Here is a 15,194-nt window from a genome sequence, read left to right as displayed (position 1 = left end):
TCATTTTGCAGAACAGAAAAGTTCAGGAGGGTGTTTTTTTTTATAAAGGAACTAAAACTGTAGGAGTATAATGGAACAGCTAATGAGGTTCCTTTATAAAGGAGAGGCTCGTAGTCTGTAGCAATGTTTGTTGTAGGAACTACCATCCCTTTACTGCATTGTATTCTTTCCTTAGAAACAAAGAAAGTTAGAGCTGGAAGGGATCCCAAGAGTCATCTGGTCCAGCCCCCTGCACAATACAGGAAACTCACAGCTTTCTCCTCCCAACCTGTCCCAATCCCACTTTCTACATTATGTCATTCATAGACAGTTTTATTATGGTGGTTGTCTGCACTGTTCCCCAAATTCTGTATTCCTAGGCCCACTGCATTGTTTGTGGGAGGTTCTTGCTGATTGAACTATTTGTAATCTGCCTTGAATCTCAGTGAAAAAGGTGGGCTATGAATGAAGGAAAATAAAACAAACTTCTATGGTTGGAGTTCCACTAAGACAAGTATTCTGGAGGAGAAGGTATGGGAATATTAGCCGGCAAGGGCAGGGATCTCACTTGTTCGCCTCTTAATTTTGATGACACATCTCCTCTCTCATTCTATGTGGTTGGGGTAGTTTTGTCTTTAAACGCATGGAACCGATGCTGTCACGTCTGGTTTGCCTCTTAGCATTGACTTCCTGGTATTCTCTGGCATTGCATTACCACTTTCCAGATGCCTTTTGGAAACTTACCATTTTCTTGCATGGTTTCAGGTCCTCCTCCTGGCTGTGAAGCAGATCTTTCCAGATTTTGAGTTCATGTGGTTAGCAGAAGAAGCCAAGAAGAACTTGCCTCTGGAGCTAGACTTCCTTAATGAGGGGCGGAATGCTGAGAAGGTGGCTCAGATGCTCAAACGCTTTGATTTTCTGAAGGTACTTTGTGTGTGTATGTGAGGGTGCACGCACAGTTAGTGCAGAACACCACAGCTTGGTTATTATCAGTAGCCAGGTGGAGCAAGCATGTCACTCCCATTTTGCAGTCACCCCATTGGCTGCCCGTCAGTTACCAGGCTCAATTCAAAGTATCGCCTATCACATACAAAGGCCTTCATGGCCTTGGCCCCCCATGTTGCAAGATTGCCTCTCCTCCATGCTCTGCCACAGCAACTTTGCTCATCTGAACAGAGCCTTCTGCAGGTGCCACTCTGTAGTTGGGCGAAATCAACAACTGCCCGTACATGCACATTCTCTATGGTAGCCCAACCTTATGGAATGGCCTACCTGCAGAGGTCAAGAAAGCTCCCACTCTCCTGACTTTCTGTAAACTATGAAAAACCAAATTATTCAAGAGGGCTTTTTTAACGCACGTAATAGGGCTGTGCTGTAAGGAAATGGTTCAGAAAGATGCTTTGGTAAAGGGATAGGAAATGTAGGCTATATTACTGCATACCATCTGCTGCTGTAAGTATGCTTCTACTTGGTAATTTCTGCATTGTTTGACATGTCAAGTTTAGATACTTATGCTTTGTTTCATCTCTGTATCAGATTTTTATGTGTTTTCAAATTTTTGCAATCCAAATCCTATTGCATTGTTTATTGGTTGACTGAGCAGTTGATCATTTTGTTTTACACTGAGTAGTCTTCCTTGAGTCTCAGTGAGAAAAGCAGAATATAATGTAAATAAATAAATAAAATAATAACATGTATAATCTGTAAACCAGCTGCATTAGACAGTGCAAGAGTCGGAGATGTGCTTCCCGGCTGCCATAACTGAATGGTGGCTACATGTATGGAGGGTCCGGTTTGCATGCAATGCTGCTTCATCACAGAAGCCTGAACCAGATAGGTAACGAGTGCAGATTTGGTATAATATTAGAAGAGTGAGTGACCTCTGTAAGCAGATAGGCAGCTGTATTTTGTGCTTATCAGAGCTTCTAAGGTCCCATAGGCCACATGTTGCAGTAGTTCAATCTAGAAGTTAGAGGCCCAAGGATCAGTGTAGCCAGGTCAGCTGAGTCCAGAATAGAGAATGATTTATGGATGAAGTGAAGATAATAACAAGTATACCAGCTTGTTTCTCCATCAAGAAAGTTGAGTTGAAGAGCACCCCTAAAACCTTCACCTCATCTTCCAAAAGTAATCTGACTTGGTCTCAAGTTGGACGCTCAAATCCCCTTTTGAGCATTAGCTTCCCGCATCACTGCCACCTCTGACTTGACCAGATTCAGTTTCATCTTGTCTCTCCCACGTGGCTGTCCATAGCAAGAGTTCTGAAGGATTTTGAAGGGTGTGAAGCCCCAGCTCCCAGGATCTCAAGCTCTGTCCGTGGGGCAGCCCTTTCTGAACATTAATACAGTCCAGTGGCACTCTGCAATTGTCCTTTCATGTGATGTTAAGCAAATGGGTCTTAAAATGGCACAAAAGGCCAAAGGTTGATAGTTTGTACTAAGTAAATGTTTATCAAGAGCATTGGCAAGTGCCTTAGAGAGTTGTGGCTGTTGTTGCTGCAATGACTAGGAGAGTGTGGAGCAAATCCCCATGGAGACAGCCAATCACGTCCTTGCTGGGTTAAAGAGCCGCTGCAATATCGATTCAGGGAATAATAACAAATTGCTGCAAAAATGGCTAAATAATAGATTTCCCCCGTCCAACCCGTCGATTCCAAGATGTTTTCATCAACCCCAAAGGCAGCAGGGGAATTGAGTTCCTATATAAATAATTCCCCTCCCACCCAAAATAAAAAATAAAAATAGCACAGCAGGGAAGTAGATTTCTTGCTGTGAACCCAGTTGAGCTTGTAAAGCCAGAGATAAATTGTTTCCACGTGCAGGCATTAGGGCGAAATGTCTGTGAATAATTTAACCTCGCCAAAGACTTCGTGCGAGCAACACGGCTTAATAACCACCATTGACTGTTGCTGTAAATTTTAAAAAAGGGATGAATGTTGACTCAGGGTTAAAATAAGCTCCAGCCTCTGGGATCAATAGGTTTAAGAATCAGTGCACTGATAGCAGATGGGGTTGAAGGAAGAGTTCAAGTTAGCACATGCAGTGACACTGGGATTTTATTGTGAAATAAAAGGGACCCTAGAGCTCAGTCCCAAGTTGGATGGAAAACCATGTGTGCAGGCAAGTACTATGCGTGCAGTTCCTCACCCTCGAACAAAAAGCAGGCTCTGCCTGGTAAGTCCTTTTGCAGGCTCTGCTGACCCTGAAATGGTTAATGTTGGGGATGGAACCTGAGACATATGCAATGTACTCACAGCATGTACCTTACCTGTGAGATATGAAGCTTTTCCCTAGTGCTGCTGAAAACTTCCAAAGCTTATTGGTGGATCGGAGAAGTCTTTAGCACTTCTACAATGGTTTCGTTGATGGAATGATGTCAGACTCAGAGCAACATCATTTTACTCATCAGAATGGTGGCTGGGAACATAGGCTTCTTCTTGATTTCTTCTCTGACTCTTGGCAGTGGGCAACTGCTTTTTTTGCTGAACTCCTTCAACTTTTTATTTGTTCAGTTAGGACTGGGAGATAGACAGTGCAACCCTAAGGAGAGTCCCATCTTTCTAAACCTAAGTGACTTCAAAGGACTTTAAAGGGTACAGATTTTCTTAGGACTGTACTGTGAATCTTTACTTATTGGCTGTTTTCAGAACTTTGCAACAATGGTACATGTTTTAAATGACCAGGCAAAAACAGACACTATAGCCTTATGAAGGGCTGGATTCCTTACTGGGGCACAGTTGTAGGGCATATGGCACAGCCATTCATTATCAAAGTCCCATGAAAGTATAATAATATTGTTTGGAGTGGGAATTGGAGGAGACCACCAAGGGTCAGTGTGGGAAGTCTGGCAAATAACTGTGCAATCCTGTGCAGACTTACTCCCATCTGAAACCACTGAAATCTAAGCCTGTTGAAAACTCTGCATAAGGTTATACTGTAAAGCAGTTGGTTTAATCAAGTTTACACCATGTCTTTCTGTTGATACTGCAAATGGTACATTTACTGAAAGTTTGTATAGACAAGCAGGGAACCTTCAAGTCTTACTGAGGGAGGCAAATACACCCTCTTTGCTAACCCCCAATTTCTACTCTCCTGTTTGCCCCAGTCACCTCTTTTAGCACCCCCTCTGGCCCCATCTCTGCTTTCTCCACTCCATCCCCTCTACTGACAGTTTCTCCCCACCATTGTCTTTGTTATCCTGGGCTACAAAAAAGATTTTCTGTACATTTGTTCTAACAAGCATGATTCTGCAGAATTCAGAGACATTTCAATTGGATCTACCATTTGTCATTCAGTTTGGAAGTGCTAGCATATGCTTTCACATCATGCATCTTGCTAGTGCTGTGGAAACAGAATCTAGGATTATGTGGACCTTCATTTGTTCCATCAAAGCAGATCTTATGTACAGTTTCATCCACAGAATAGATAGAAAAGTCATTCTAAGCTTGCAATATTGTCTTCATCTCTTGTCTTTCAACATTCTGACCTGTGAGCTGACAAACAAACAACAAAACTGTTGTTCAGCAGCCAAGATGGAGAGCCTACTCATGCCAGGCCTTTGTCAAGAGTGTCCCTTCAGGAAACTAGACCCCCCCCCCCAATTTGGGTGCCAAACTCCAGATGAGGCCTGGAGATCTCCCAGAATTACAACTGATCTCCAGACTACAGTGATCAGTTCTCCTGGAGAAAATAGCTGCTTTGGAGGGTGGACTCTGTTACACCCTGCTGAGATCCCTCCTCTCCTCAAACACCACTCACCCAAGCTTCACCCAAATCTCCAGGAATTTCCCAACTTAGAGTTGGCAACCCTACTACTGGTTGGTTCATGATGAGCCCTACACTCCTGCTTGTCTTCATGCCATGGTTTGTACTGAGATTTGTGTTGTGTTTCAGGTCCCCAAGATTTATTGGGATCTCTCAACAAGGCGTGTTCTGTTCATGGAGTTCATGGAAGGTGGACAGGTGAATGACAAGGCCTACATGGAAAGGAATGGCATCAATGTCAATGAGGTAGTATTCCTTCTGTCCATCACCTTCAACCAATGACAGGGATCCAGAGAAACAGAATCAGCAACATCACTAGGAATTGCTGAAATCATGCAGTTATTAAAGCTACTAGCACAAGAGAAACATTGGAACAAAGAAAATATAGTCAGTTTTTCTGCACTGTTACTAAAGAGACTCCTCAATCTGTAAGGATCAGAAAGACTTCTTAAAACCTGGAAATTGTCTATGATTGCATAAATGTATAGAGGACATGGTCTAAATCTTAGAATGAGCTTATCTGCATTAATGGATGTTCTGAGTTAGGGATGCTATTGAATTTTGCCATCCTACCATGTCTGCTTGAAAATTCTGGTTAATTTTTGTTTTTCCACTGCGTGACCTGAACCCCTGAGTGTTAATTTTTGTGTTTTCCTATTTCCTTGCACCAAAGTTTCCCTACTACACATTTTTAAACATAATTTTTGCACCCATTAATGTTATTGGTATAAAAATGTTGTAAAAAACCAAACTGAAATAGGTATATCAGCAACAACAACCAAAAAAGCTCACAGTGACAACATAGAAAACAAAACAAAACTAAAGAAAAGAAACAAAAGGATGTATCTTTATGTCCCTAGCTTTGCGCAGTGTTTGGTGAAATGTATGGAATCCTACAGCTCAGAGGCCTTGCTCAAGTATACATGTTTCTTTCTTTATCAGGTATTTAATGCACTTGTGTTGCTTTTCAAGCTCAGATAGCAATATACATTAATAAATCTTGAAACACAATTAAAACCACATTTTAAAATGACCAATGCAACTCTACAGAAAAACAGCAGATCAAGCCTAGCAGCAGGGACTAACTCAGCCTAGCAGAGCAAATAGCTTTATCTCCAGCTGGCAACCAAAACCATACTGGGAAGGATCCATCTGATTCACATGTACAACTACATAGTTTGGATCTGGGATCTCCACTATGTATCTCAGTCACACGTGAGTTGGAGGTTCTCAGTCTGTGCATGTACAATGCCCAGTTTGGATTGCTGTGGTGTGTGTGGATCAAAGACTTCAGCCTCCCTCTCCTCTGCTGATTTCTCAGTGCCCCCAGGACTGTTTCCAATCAGGAAAATGATACAGCGGGGGAGGCTGAAGCCCTTTCTTCGTGCACACTGCAGTCATGATTTGAATCAGGCACCATGTGCACATGACCTGAAGAGAAGCCTCAGTCACATGTGATTGTTACACAGATACAGGGCGGAGACTCCTGACCTATGTACTATTTGTGAATTGACCCTCAGGATCCATATATTAAGAAAATTCCCCAAAAGGGGTGCCACAGCTTAGCAGCACAGGAAGACACAAATGGAAGACAATATATTCTGTGAGAGACATTTGTGTTACCACAGGAGGGAGAGTGGGGGAGAAGAGTCCCTGTGTGACATACTAAACCTTCCTCCATTTTGTATGCGTCTTTGCCCTCAAGTCAGAGTTGACTTATGGTGCCCCTGGTGGGGTTTTCATGGCAAGAGACTAACAGAGGTGGTTTGCCATTGCCTGCCTCTGCAGGCCTGGTCTTCATTGGAGGTCTCCCATCCAATTACTGACCAAGGCCGACCGTGCTTAGCTTCTAAGATCTGACAAGATCAGGCTCACCTGGGCTATCTGGTCTGTAAAATGGGGGCCATTGTTGAGACTTTTTTTCATTTTGGGAAGGGATCTTAGGGAGTATTACATTTGCCTCAAATTGTTGAGGGCAGTCCGCATGGTATAAGAAGATCCTGTTACTGGGGAAAACAGGCTGTGGCTGTGAATGAGATTGCAAAACTTAGGCTGCCATTCTTGTAGCACTGGTCACGCTCCAACATAGATTGCGGTCTTCTTGTGTTGAGCTGAAAACACTTCTTTGGGTTTTGGGGGGGGGACTTTAAAAGGGACAGTATTTGCTTATTTGGTGTTGATCCAGGAAGCACTACCCTTACTCTCAGGTGTCTTAGTTTTCCCTCAGTGATGTCATCATGAAGTCAAATCTGGCTGGCTCTATAGGACTTCAATGTCATCAAGTTCACAGTGATTGCTGATTGGCTGAGTTAGCCAATATGACTGTTCTCAGGAAGGAGACTGAAAAAAACTAGTGCTGAGGCAGCAGCAGAGAAAGGGAACAGGGAAGATGAATGAATGGGAATTAGAATTGATGAATATTTGCATATGTTTGTATTTGGGGTGAGCCATTTTGGCTATCCCTCAAAACACTGCTTTTAGTCTAAAAAGCAAAATGGATGATCATTTGGCCCAAGTCTGCTGTTCTGTACTACCTTATAGTCTGTACCTTTGTGATAAAGTGTGCCTTTCTGGTCTGTTCTCTGTCTGAATTGTGGAATAACAGTGCTTCGTGCCAAAAGATCTCGCGTTCCTTTCCAATTCAGTCCTGTTTCATTGGCTGGTGCCGTGGTTCCTGTGCACACGGTGTATATAGCTGGGACTTTGGGGATTGCAGTTTGAGAGGCAGTGCTGGGGAGAAGGAATTTTGTCCTATTTGTAAAAGATGGGGATATGTTCTGCCTGTCAACTTTGTCCTTCCAGTTAGCGAATTCTCATGGAATCAGCGCTGCCTGCTTTTCTCCCGATGCAGTATTGATGAGCATCAAAATGCCACTTTGTTGAGTAGCTATCAGAAGCCCCTGGCATAAAATCAATTGTACTTAATCCGTACGTCTGTCTGCGCTGACGTCTGAAGGGTCCCTCCCTCGTTGTCTTTTTCTTCTGTGGCAGACTTCACTCCGCACCAATTATAGGCATTTCAGAATATACCAGAGGGGGAATCCAGTCATATGTTCATTATCTTCTGAGAGGCTACATCTGTATTCTCTTACTTTCCACTAGAAATAATTGCTCACAAATGTAAGTAAAACCACAGAAGTCACATTAATGCATTAATTGCCAGCAGTGTGAAAGAAAATTAGAATTTAAAAACACTGCCTTTCCTTGGTTCCATATTTTATATAATATTGGTTCCATATTTTATACTATTTTCCATCACACTTTGGACTGGCTAAGAAATTGAATGTAGGACTATGGAGATTAAAAAGTGGGGCTAAGAAAGTATGCACAGGCTTGATTCCCTGTGTTTGGGGGGGGGGGGGGTGGTCACTGAAATTACCAGGAATAGGAAGCATGCTTAGCACCCACCACAATAGTATCCATGATTTAGTTCTTCCCATATAAGTAAATGGCTGCTATTCAGTCATAAGGAGACATATAAAGTATTGAAAGAACTCTGTTGCAGTGCAAGCAAAACTAATTGGCCCGCACTGATTGGGATTCTGCAAAGGGGAACTGTGCACCCTTCAGAGGTCCTTACAATTTACAAAATTTTCCTGTACATGAATTCCACCCATTGCAATGGTAGACATTTTGTTAGCCTCCATATAATGCCCATATGCTGACATTATGTCCTTTTGTGCCACTCAGTGGAATCAGAGCTCCAATATCTTCTCAAGCAGGTCTTCACAAGTAAAACTGTGCTAAATAGTTTGATCCAGAAGCAGACCACCCTGTCACCTCCAAAGACCAGATATAGTGGAAGACGCGACAGGTTTCTAGAGCACACTTAAATTTGACTTCATGTTCTGTGTGGAATATTCATATCTTTCTCCCCAGTGGGGGACCCAAGGTGGTTTACATAATTCTCCTATTTAATTCAGAAGTAAAGAGAGCCAGCATGGTGAGAACCAGGTTCAAATCCCCACTCTGCCATGGAAGCTTGCTGGGTGACCTAGGGCCAGTCACATACTCTCAACCTAACCTACCTCACAGGATAAGGTGAGGAAAAAACGGAGGAATTATGTAAACCACCTTGAGTCCCCATTGGGGAGAAAGATGGAACAAACAAACAAACAAACAAACAAACAAAGTCCTGTAGGTTTAAAATAAGCAACCTTAACATTGAAGTCTTAGGGCTCAACAAGATAAAATGTGGGACTTGTGGAAAGTTTCATGATTGGATCTCCTGGTATATTTTTGAAGATGGAAAAGCAATCAAAAGCCCCTTGATTTGGATTGTGGTTGTAAAGTGCTGGAGAGGAATTTTAGTCCTTACCTCACACCATTTCCCATTAGAAATCACACCCTCCTCCCAAGCTACTATTAGCCCTGGTAGGGGAATAAAAGACAAGCCGCTGTATTGAACCTGTTCCCTCTCCCTCCAGACAGCAAAACACACCGAGGGAGGGTAGGTCTATTGGGGAAATGGCATGGTGAGGGACACAGTGTAACTCACTTCTTCTCATGCCTTGATCCTCCTCCTAATCAAAGTTCCCCACCAGAGATTTTTCACTAGGTTTCAGGTGACCAGATCATGGATCTCCCACATCTTGTCCATTTACATCCTAAGTCAGCCTTCCGTTTTGGCAAAAGAGCAAATAGTTTTCAGTCATGCAACAGATGCCAGTACTTATATGTGATTGAAAGGGGTCAGTGGGTTGGTTTTGGCCTGGTCCTATACCAGCAGGAGTTTTCCTTGTTCCTGACTATGATTAGTTCCTTTCTTTGCCTCCAGTTTGTCTTCTTACATTTACCTATAGCAAGGGTGTGAAGGAACTAGAATTGCCATGTTCCCCTGGCAAACCATCAGGAGGGCAAGAGGGTGAGGAGGTCTGGGGGCTGTAGTTACTTAACTGTTATCCTTTTCATACACATGTGCCCTTGTGCCCCACACAATGATGTCACTTCTGGAGGGGATGCCATTGTACAGGGTGCAGGAGCACATGCGTGCTACATGTGATGGTCGATTCTTAAAGAATTGGCCCTTGTGCAATGCCATCACTTCCAGTGTAACCAGAAGTGACATCATTGTGTGCACATAGGAGTGAGTGCATGGGGAATTGTCTGGGCTGCTTGCTGATGGCTTGCCTCCTCCCACCAATCACCAACAATTGGCAGGCAGAGTGGCACATTGCCAGTAGTTTGCCTTCCATTAGCAGGCAGCTGGCAAGCCTAAAAAGAACAGACCTGCAAGCCCTTCCCTGCTCCTTCCTCTGGGCCTCTGAGACATTGAAAATAACCCATAGCCATACCCAAGTCTCTGCTTTGGCAACATTGCTCCTTCCTGTCACATCCAGGTGGTACCAAAACCAAATTGGGTAACCACTGCTACCAAAGTCTCTGACACTGTCATCCACCAGCTGGAGTCACTGTGTTGCTGAGCCTGCCCGCTTCACTCCACAAGCTAGCACAGGGGCAGTCTATCACAACTTTGCAATTTAGCACTGTCATGCTCCAGGGTTGGTGAGTTTCTTTGCTGCTTCTCCCCAGTACCACACTTCAGAAGGAAGACAGAATAGGTGTGGTGTTTAGAGATCAGACTTAGAGCATAATAAAGTTTAATAAACAAATAAAAAGATATCACACTCTGCTCACACGTTTCAGGCTGAGCAAGGGAACAAAGAAAAGGAGAAAACATGCAGCCCCCTCTCCCTAACTTATGCTCCATTCTTATCCTAGTGATGTTTAAATAGGACAGGCTAGTGTTACTTGAACTTGCAGTCGTTCAACAATTTTTTTTAGTCTTATGGGTGCTACTGGACTCTTGCTCTTTTCTACTACTACAAACAAACTAACACGGCTACCCATTTTGATCTGCCATTAGCATAACTAAGAGCTAGTGTACTATGTGCTAGGAGGTTGATGGCTCCTTTCTCCAACCTACTTCTTTCTACCAGCTACTGGTCTGCTGCTGTGCTCCTATATTTGGATAAAGAGCTGCCACAACCATTGGAGTATTGGGGTGAATTCTTGGGTGAAGGGTATTTCTTCACAAAGGATTATGCAGAAAGAAGTGACTTAATGGAATATTATTGTGATGTGCACCAATCTCAGAGTTTGAATAATCTCAGTCTTTTTTCTGCCTTATTAACTCAGTTTTCTAGGATCAAACTAAATAGGATGTCAGAGATACATAACCTGGAATCCTCACTTTTTTTTGGTAATAAATAGCAGACCAGCACAGCTGTTTTGAATATAAGGAAAGTGAAGTTGGGAAAGAGGGTGCTTCATCTGTCTCCTGTATAGTGCTGTTTCCTTAATCTAAGATGGCCCTCCTGGATGCCTGTGAAGTTACCTATATTTGTACCCGTGAAGTTAATTTGCAAGTAAGGAAGGGCAATTTAGATCAGGGAAACTGTGCAGAAGCAAAGGAAAAACCTGTTCTCAGTTCCACTTCCCTGATATTTAAAGCTGATGCACAGGAATGCTAATTTTTTAAAAAAACAAAACACATGAGATTCTGATTGTAGACCTTCCATGTTTAGTCTGGAGGACCCTGGCACTGACCTACAGCCTCTCTGTGCCCCCTGATTATGACCTCAATATCTTGCTTTCCTCTAAAGAAATCTTGCCACATTTAGCTGGGAGGGGCAGGGAAGAATCTGTACTAAGCAGGATTTCTTTTTGTAGAATAATGCAGCTGCGAAAAGCAGACTGAGCCTCTCTTCTCTAAATGGAAAGGATCCCCGAGGTGAAAGCTCCCTTCAAACCAGGTTACTGACATTTACTTAATGCCGTCTGTAGCGGGATTATCATTAAAGCTGCCCAAAAGCACATTAATCTCTCTGGATCCGTCCAAGTGCTGGACTGTAATGGCATTTAATCAGAGAAGCCTTTGATTTCTAAAGACAAGTGCAAACACTGAAATATCTGCCTGTGGAACAGTTACTTATTCAAGTGCAAGTGCAGCCTAGAATGGAAACATAGCTGGAGGACTGACAGAGGGGAGGAAGACGGGAGAGGCAGGCTTGTCATGAATGCAGAGGCAAAGAGAAGGTGCACGGATGCATAATTAGGAACAAGCTCTTTAGGCAAAATACTTCCCTGATACCACGGCATCTGAGGTTATAAAAACCAAGAAGACAGAGAAAGAATATTGCAGTACACAAATGTGTTCAGATTAGGGTTGACAACTCCAGGTCGGGAAGTTCCTGGAGATTTGGGAGGTGTAGCCAGGGGGAGGTGAAGTTTGAAGAGGGGTGGAACCTCAGTAGGGTATAATGCCCCAGACTCCACCCTCCAAAGCAGACATTTTCTTCAGAGGAATTGAGATAGAGAGTGAGACTGGAGATTAGTTATAATTCCAGGAGTTCCCCAGGTCCCACCTGGAGGTTGGCAACCCCAATTCAGATGCATGCTGTTGATCCAGTGGTATAGTTAGAATAATGGACCAGGATGAAGGGGACCTAGGCTCAAATCTCTACTCAGCCAGCAAACTAACTGGGTGAGTTGGGCCAGCCCGTGTCTCTCAACCTAACTTACTGCACTTGGTGGTTGTGAGGATGGTTGTAAAATGGAGTGTAGAGCTCTGTATGCTGCCCTGAACAACTTGGAGGAAAAGTGGAATAAGGGAGGGAGAGGAGATTGAGATCAGGGTTGGCCAAGTGTTTTTACTTCCTTCTGGAGAAACACTGAAGAATGAATGTTTTTCATCGACACAGATTAATTCCTTCACAAAAATTAAGGTGCTGCTACGAAGCTGCTAGCAAATACCATTTGAGCTTAATAATTATGGAGTACTTGCTCAGCTGAGTCAGTCAGAAATGTAAACAATTTGGTGGGGTCCACAAGGTTGGGATGAAGTGAACCGAAGCTGCCAGTGATGGTGATACTAATTTGATAGGCTTCTGTCAGTGAACTAGGCTTCTGAGAGTACCTCTGCTAAAGGCCACTGTCCCTAGAAAAGCCATAGGCTTCTTTTCTGCACCAGTTACTTTGGAAATCCCCTAAGAATGCTACAACTACCTTTGCCCACTTTCCCAGACTTTGTGTCCATGGTGAGCTAGCTGTTGTTGGCACAGGTATAGCAGAAACCCCATTCTCTGAATCTTGCTTATTTGATCTACTTAATCTGAATCTCTTGTGTGTCTTGTTTATGGCCCCATTTCTCTCAACTTCCACACTAATAGCACTTCTCTTCATTTTGAATATCTCCCTCACCTCTGAGCCATACAGATAAAGTATATTGTCCCACAAATCTAACATTTACTGAAAATTACTAATTGGGGACAGCTTGAGAGCCCAGTTGTTAGATGCCATTTGGTTGTCAAAACATACAATTTCTGGAGGCATCAGGTAGCTACAACAGTCACAGAAATGTTATTTGTGTGTTTTCTGTTGGGCTGAAGACTGCTCATGCCATGCAAGAATTATTATTCCAGTAATAAAAAGCTGTAAGTGAATTATCTCAGGTATATGTGCTCTGCATTGTAAGTCTACTCCCCCCACCATGACGATTTTGAGTAGTAACTGCAGTGAAATTTCAGCACATTTTGTAAGCCTTTTTGTCCTCTTACTGAATGGGCCTTAGATCTTTCCTTTACTTTTACAAGATCTCAAATCTCTCTTCCAAATATTAACCTCAAGGATGTGGCAAGAGTCTGTCATTTTGGCATTGGAGGCACCATTATGAGCTATTTATCCCCCAAGCTTAGAATGTCAGACCGTAAACTGGGATTCAAATCCAGAAAGCCTACAATGCTTTTCACCTTACTATAAAACCTTTTTCCTTGCCTGGTCTCATCTCAGTGCTTCAGCCAGCTGGCTTTGGAGAACTGCTATCATAGCAGATGTGCAGTGAGGAGGAGGTGATCCAGATGTAATAGATATCAGGCACCTCTGACTCTTCAACAGCAGTCAAAGACTCAGGGCTAACTTGGCAAAATTAGCAATGCTATGTGCTACAGTATTACTATAGGGAGATTTATGATGTTGTGATACTTTATAGAGCCCAGGTGTACTCTGAGAGAGGAGTGGGCAGAACTCTACAGTGAAAAAGCAAGATCTTCACATTGAACTGGTACAGTCCTGGGGAGATAGAATGGACTATACCATTTCTCTGAAGTGATGTATCATATGTTTAATGCTTGCAGCCTATTGCAAGGGTTCAGGGAGTGCAGCGGCGCGGCAAGAACCACCCCAGACACCGTACAGATGGGGAAAAAATGGCCAAACTTTATTGACAGGAAACAAAACAGCACACAGGAGCATTGGCAGTCATGAGGATCGGATCCCGCAAAAGCATCGGCTGGCCCGCCTGCCAGCCGATGACCCCACCCCTCTTCAGACCCGTGCTGGAAGGGGGGGGTGAACCAGGAGTGGCATTCGGAGGGGAGATCATCTGGGTGTACACCCCTGTATGATCCCCCCTGCCACCTGGGAGTGGGGCCGCCCCGACAGCCCCCGAGCTGGGCATGCACCACCGGCCCACTCCCAAGATCCCATAAGGGGATCCCCTTCCAGGGGACCAGGGCATGCCCTGATCCCCGCAAAGAGATCCGATCCCATGACCACCGCCGACAATTGAAACAAAACAGCATAAAACCAAAATGCAATAAAAGAGGGTGCGGAGGGTGGGTTGTCGCCGCCGAGCCCGAATGCAGGGGTGAGGGGGCGGCACCGATATTTATGTCCCACTGCCGGACCTGAGGGAAGCCTACCTCCCCAGGTCCGGCAGAAGCCCCCGCCCCCCCAGGCGGCCCCTGATTGGCCGCCTGGGTTTGAAACTATTGGCTGCCGGCCGGCCCGTTGCATGCTGGGCCGGCCGGCCTCGCAGGCAGCCAGCCACGCTGCCCTCCCTTCCCCCATCGGCAGCAAACTTCCCCGCCCGGTAAGTCGGGCGTTCGCGCTTGCAGCCTATTGCAAGGGTTCAGGGAGTGCAGCGGCGCGGCAAGAACCACCCCAGACACCGTACAGATGGGGAAAAAATGGCCAAACTTTATTGACAGGAAACAAAACAGCACACAGGAGCATTGGCAGTCATGAGGATCGGATCCCGCAAAAGCATCGGCTGGCCCGCCTGCCAGCCGATGACCCCACCCCTCTTCAGACCCGTGCTGGAAGGGGGGGGTGAACCAGGAGTGGCATTCGGAGGGGAGATCATCTGGGTGTACACCCCTGTATGATCCCCCCTGCCACCTGGGAGTGGGGCCGCCCCGACAGCCCCCGAGCTGGGCATGCACCACCGGCCCACTCCCAAGATCCCATAAGGGGATCCCCTTCCAGGGGACCAGGGCATGCCCTGATCCCCGCAAAGAGATCCGATCCCATGACCACCGCCACCAGAGCCGCCCCAGGGGCTCCCGCCAACGCTCCTACAACCTCAACCATTCCAACAGGCCATCCCTCAGGTCCTGAAGCCAAATGTCCTGCCCCCAGGAAGACAAGTGAACCCCATCTGGGCGAAAGAGC

General features: G+C 44.8%; 1 protein-coding gene across 1 annotated transcript in view; it reads left to right on the top strand.

The window, feature by feature from the left end:
• Nucleotides 1–15,194, top strand: part of ADCK1 (aarF domain containing kinase 1) — a 155,050-nt gene that overhangs the window by 112,579 nt on the left and 27,277 nt on the right. The window contains exons 6-7 of the mRNA XM_054972008.1: nucleotides 745–903; nucleotides 4,872–4,988. Of these exons, the coding sequence (XP_054827983.1) occupies nucleotides 745–903; nucleotides 4,872–4,988 (276 nt within the window). The remainder of the gene's footprint in view (nucleotides 1–744; nucleotides 904–4,871; nucleotides 4,989–15,194) is intronic.

This window comes from Eublepharis macularius, chromosome 2, assembly GCF_028583425.1.
Source record: "Eublepharis macularius isolate TG4126 chromosome 2, MPM_Emac_v1.0, whole genome shotgun sequence".
Taxonomy (NCBI): Eukaryota; Metazoa; Chordata; class Lepidosauria; order Squamata; family Eublepharidae; genus Eublepharis; species Eublepharis macularius.
Note: the sequence above shows the minus strand (reverse complement) of the source record. Positions and strands in the feature narration are given on the sequence as shown.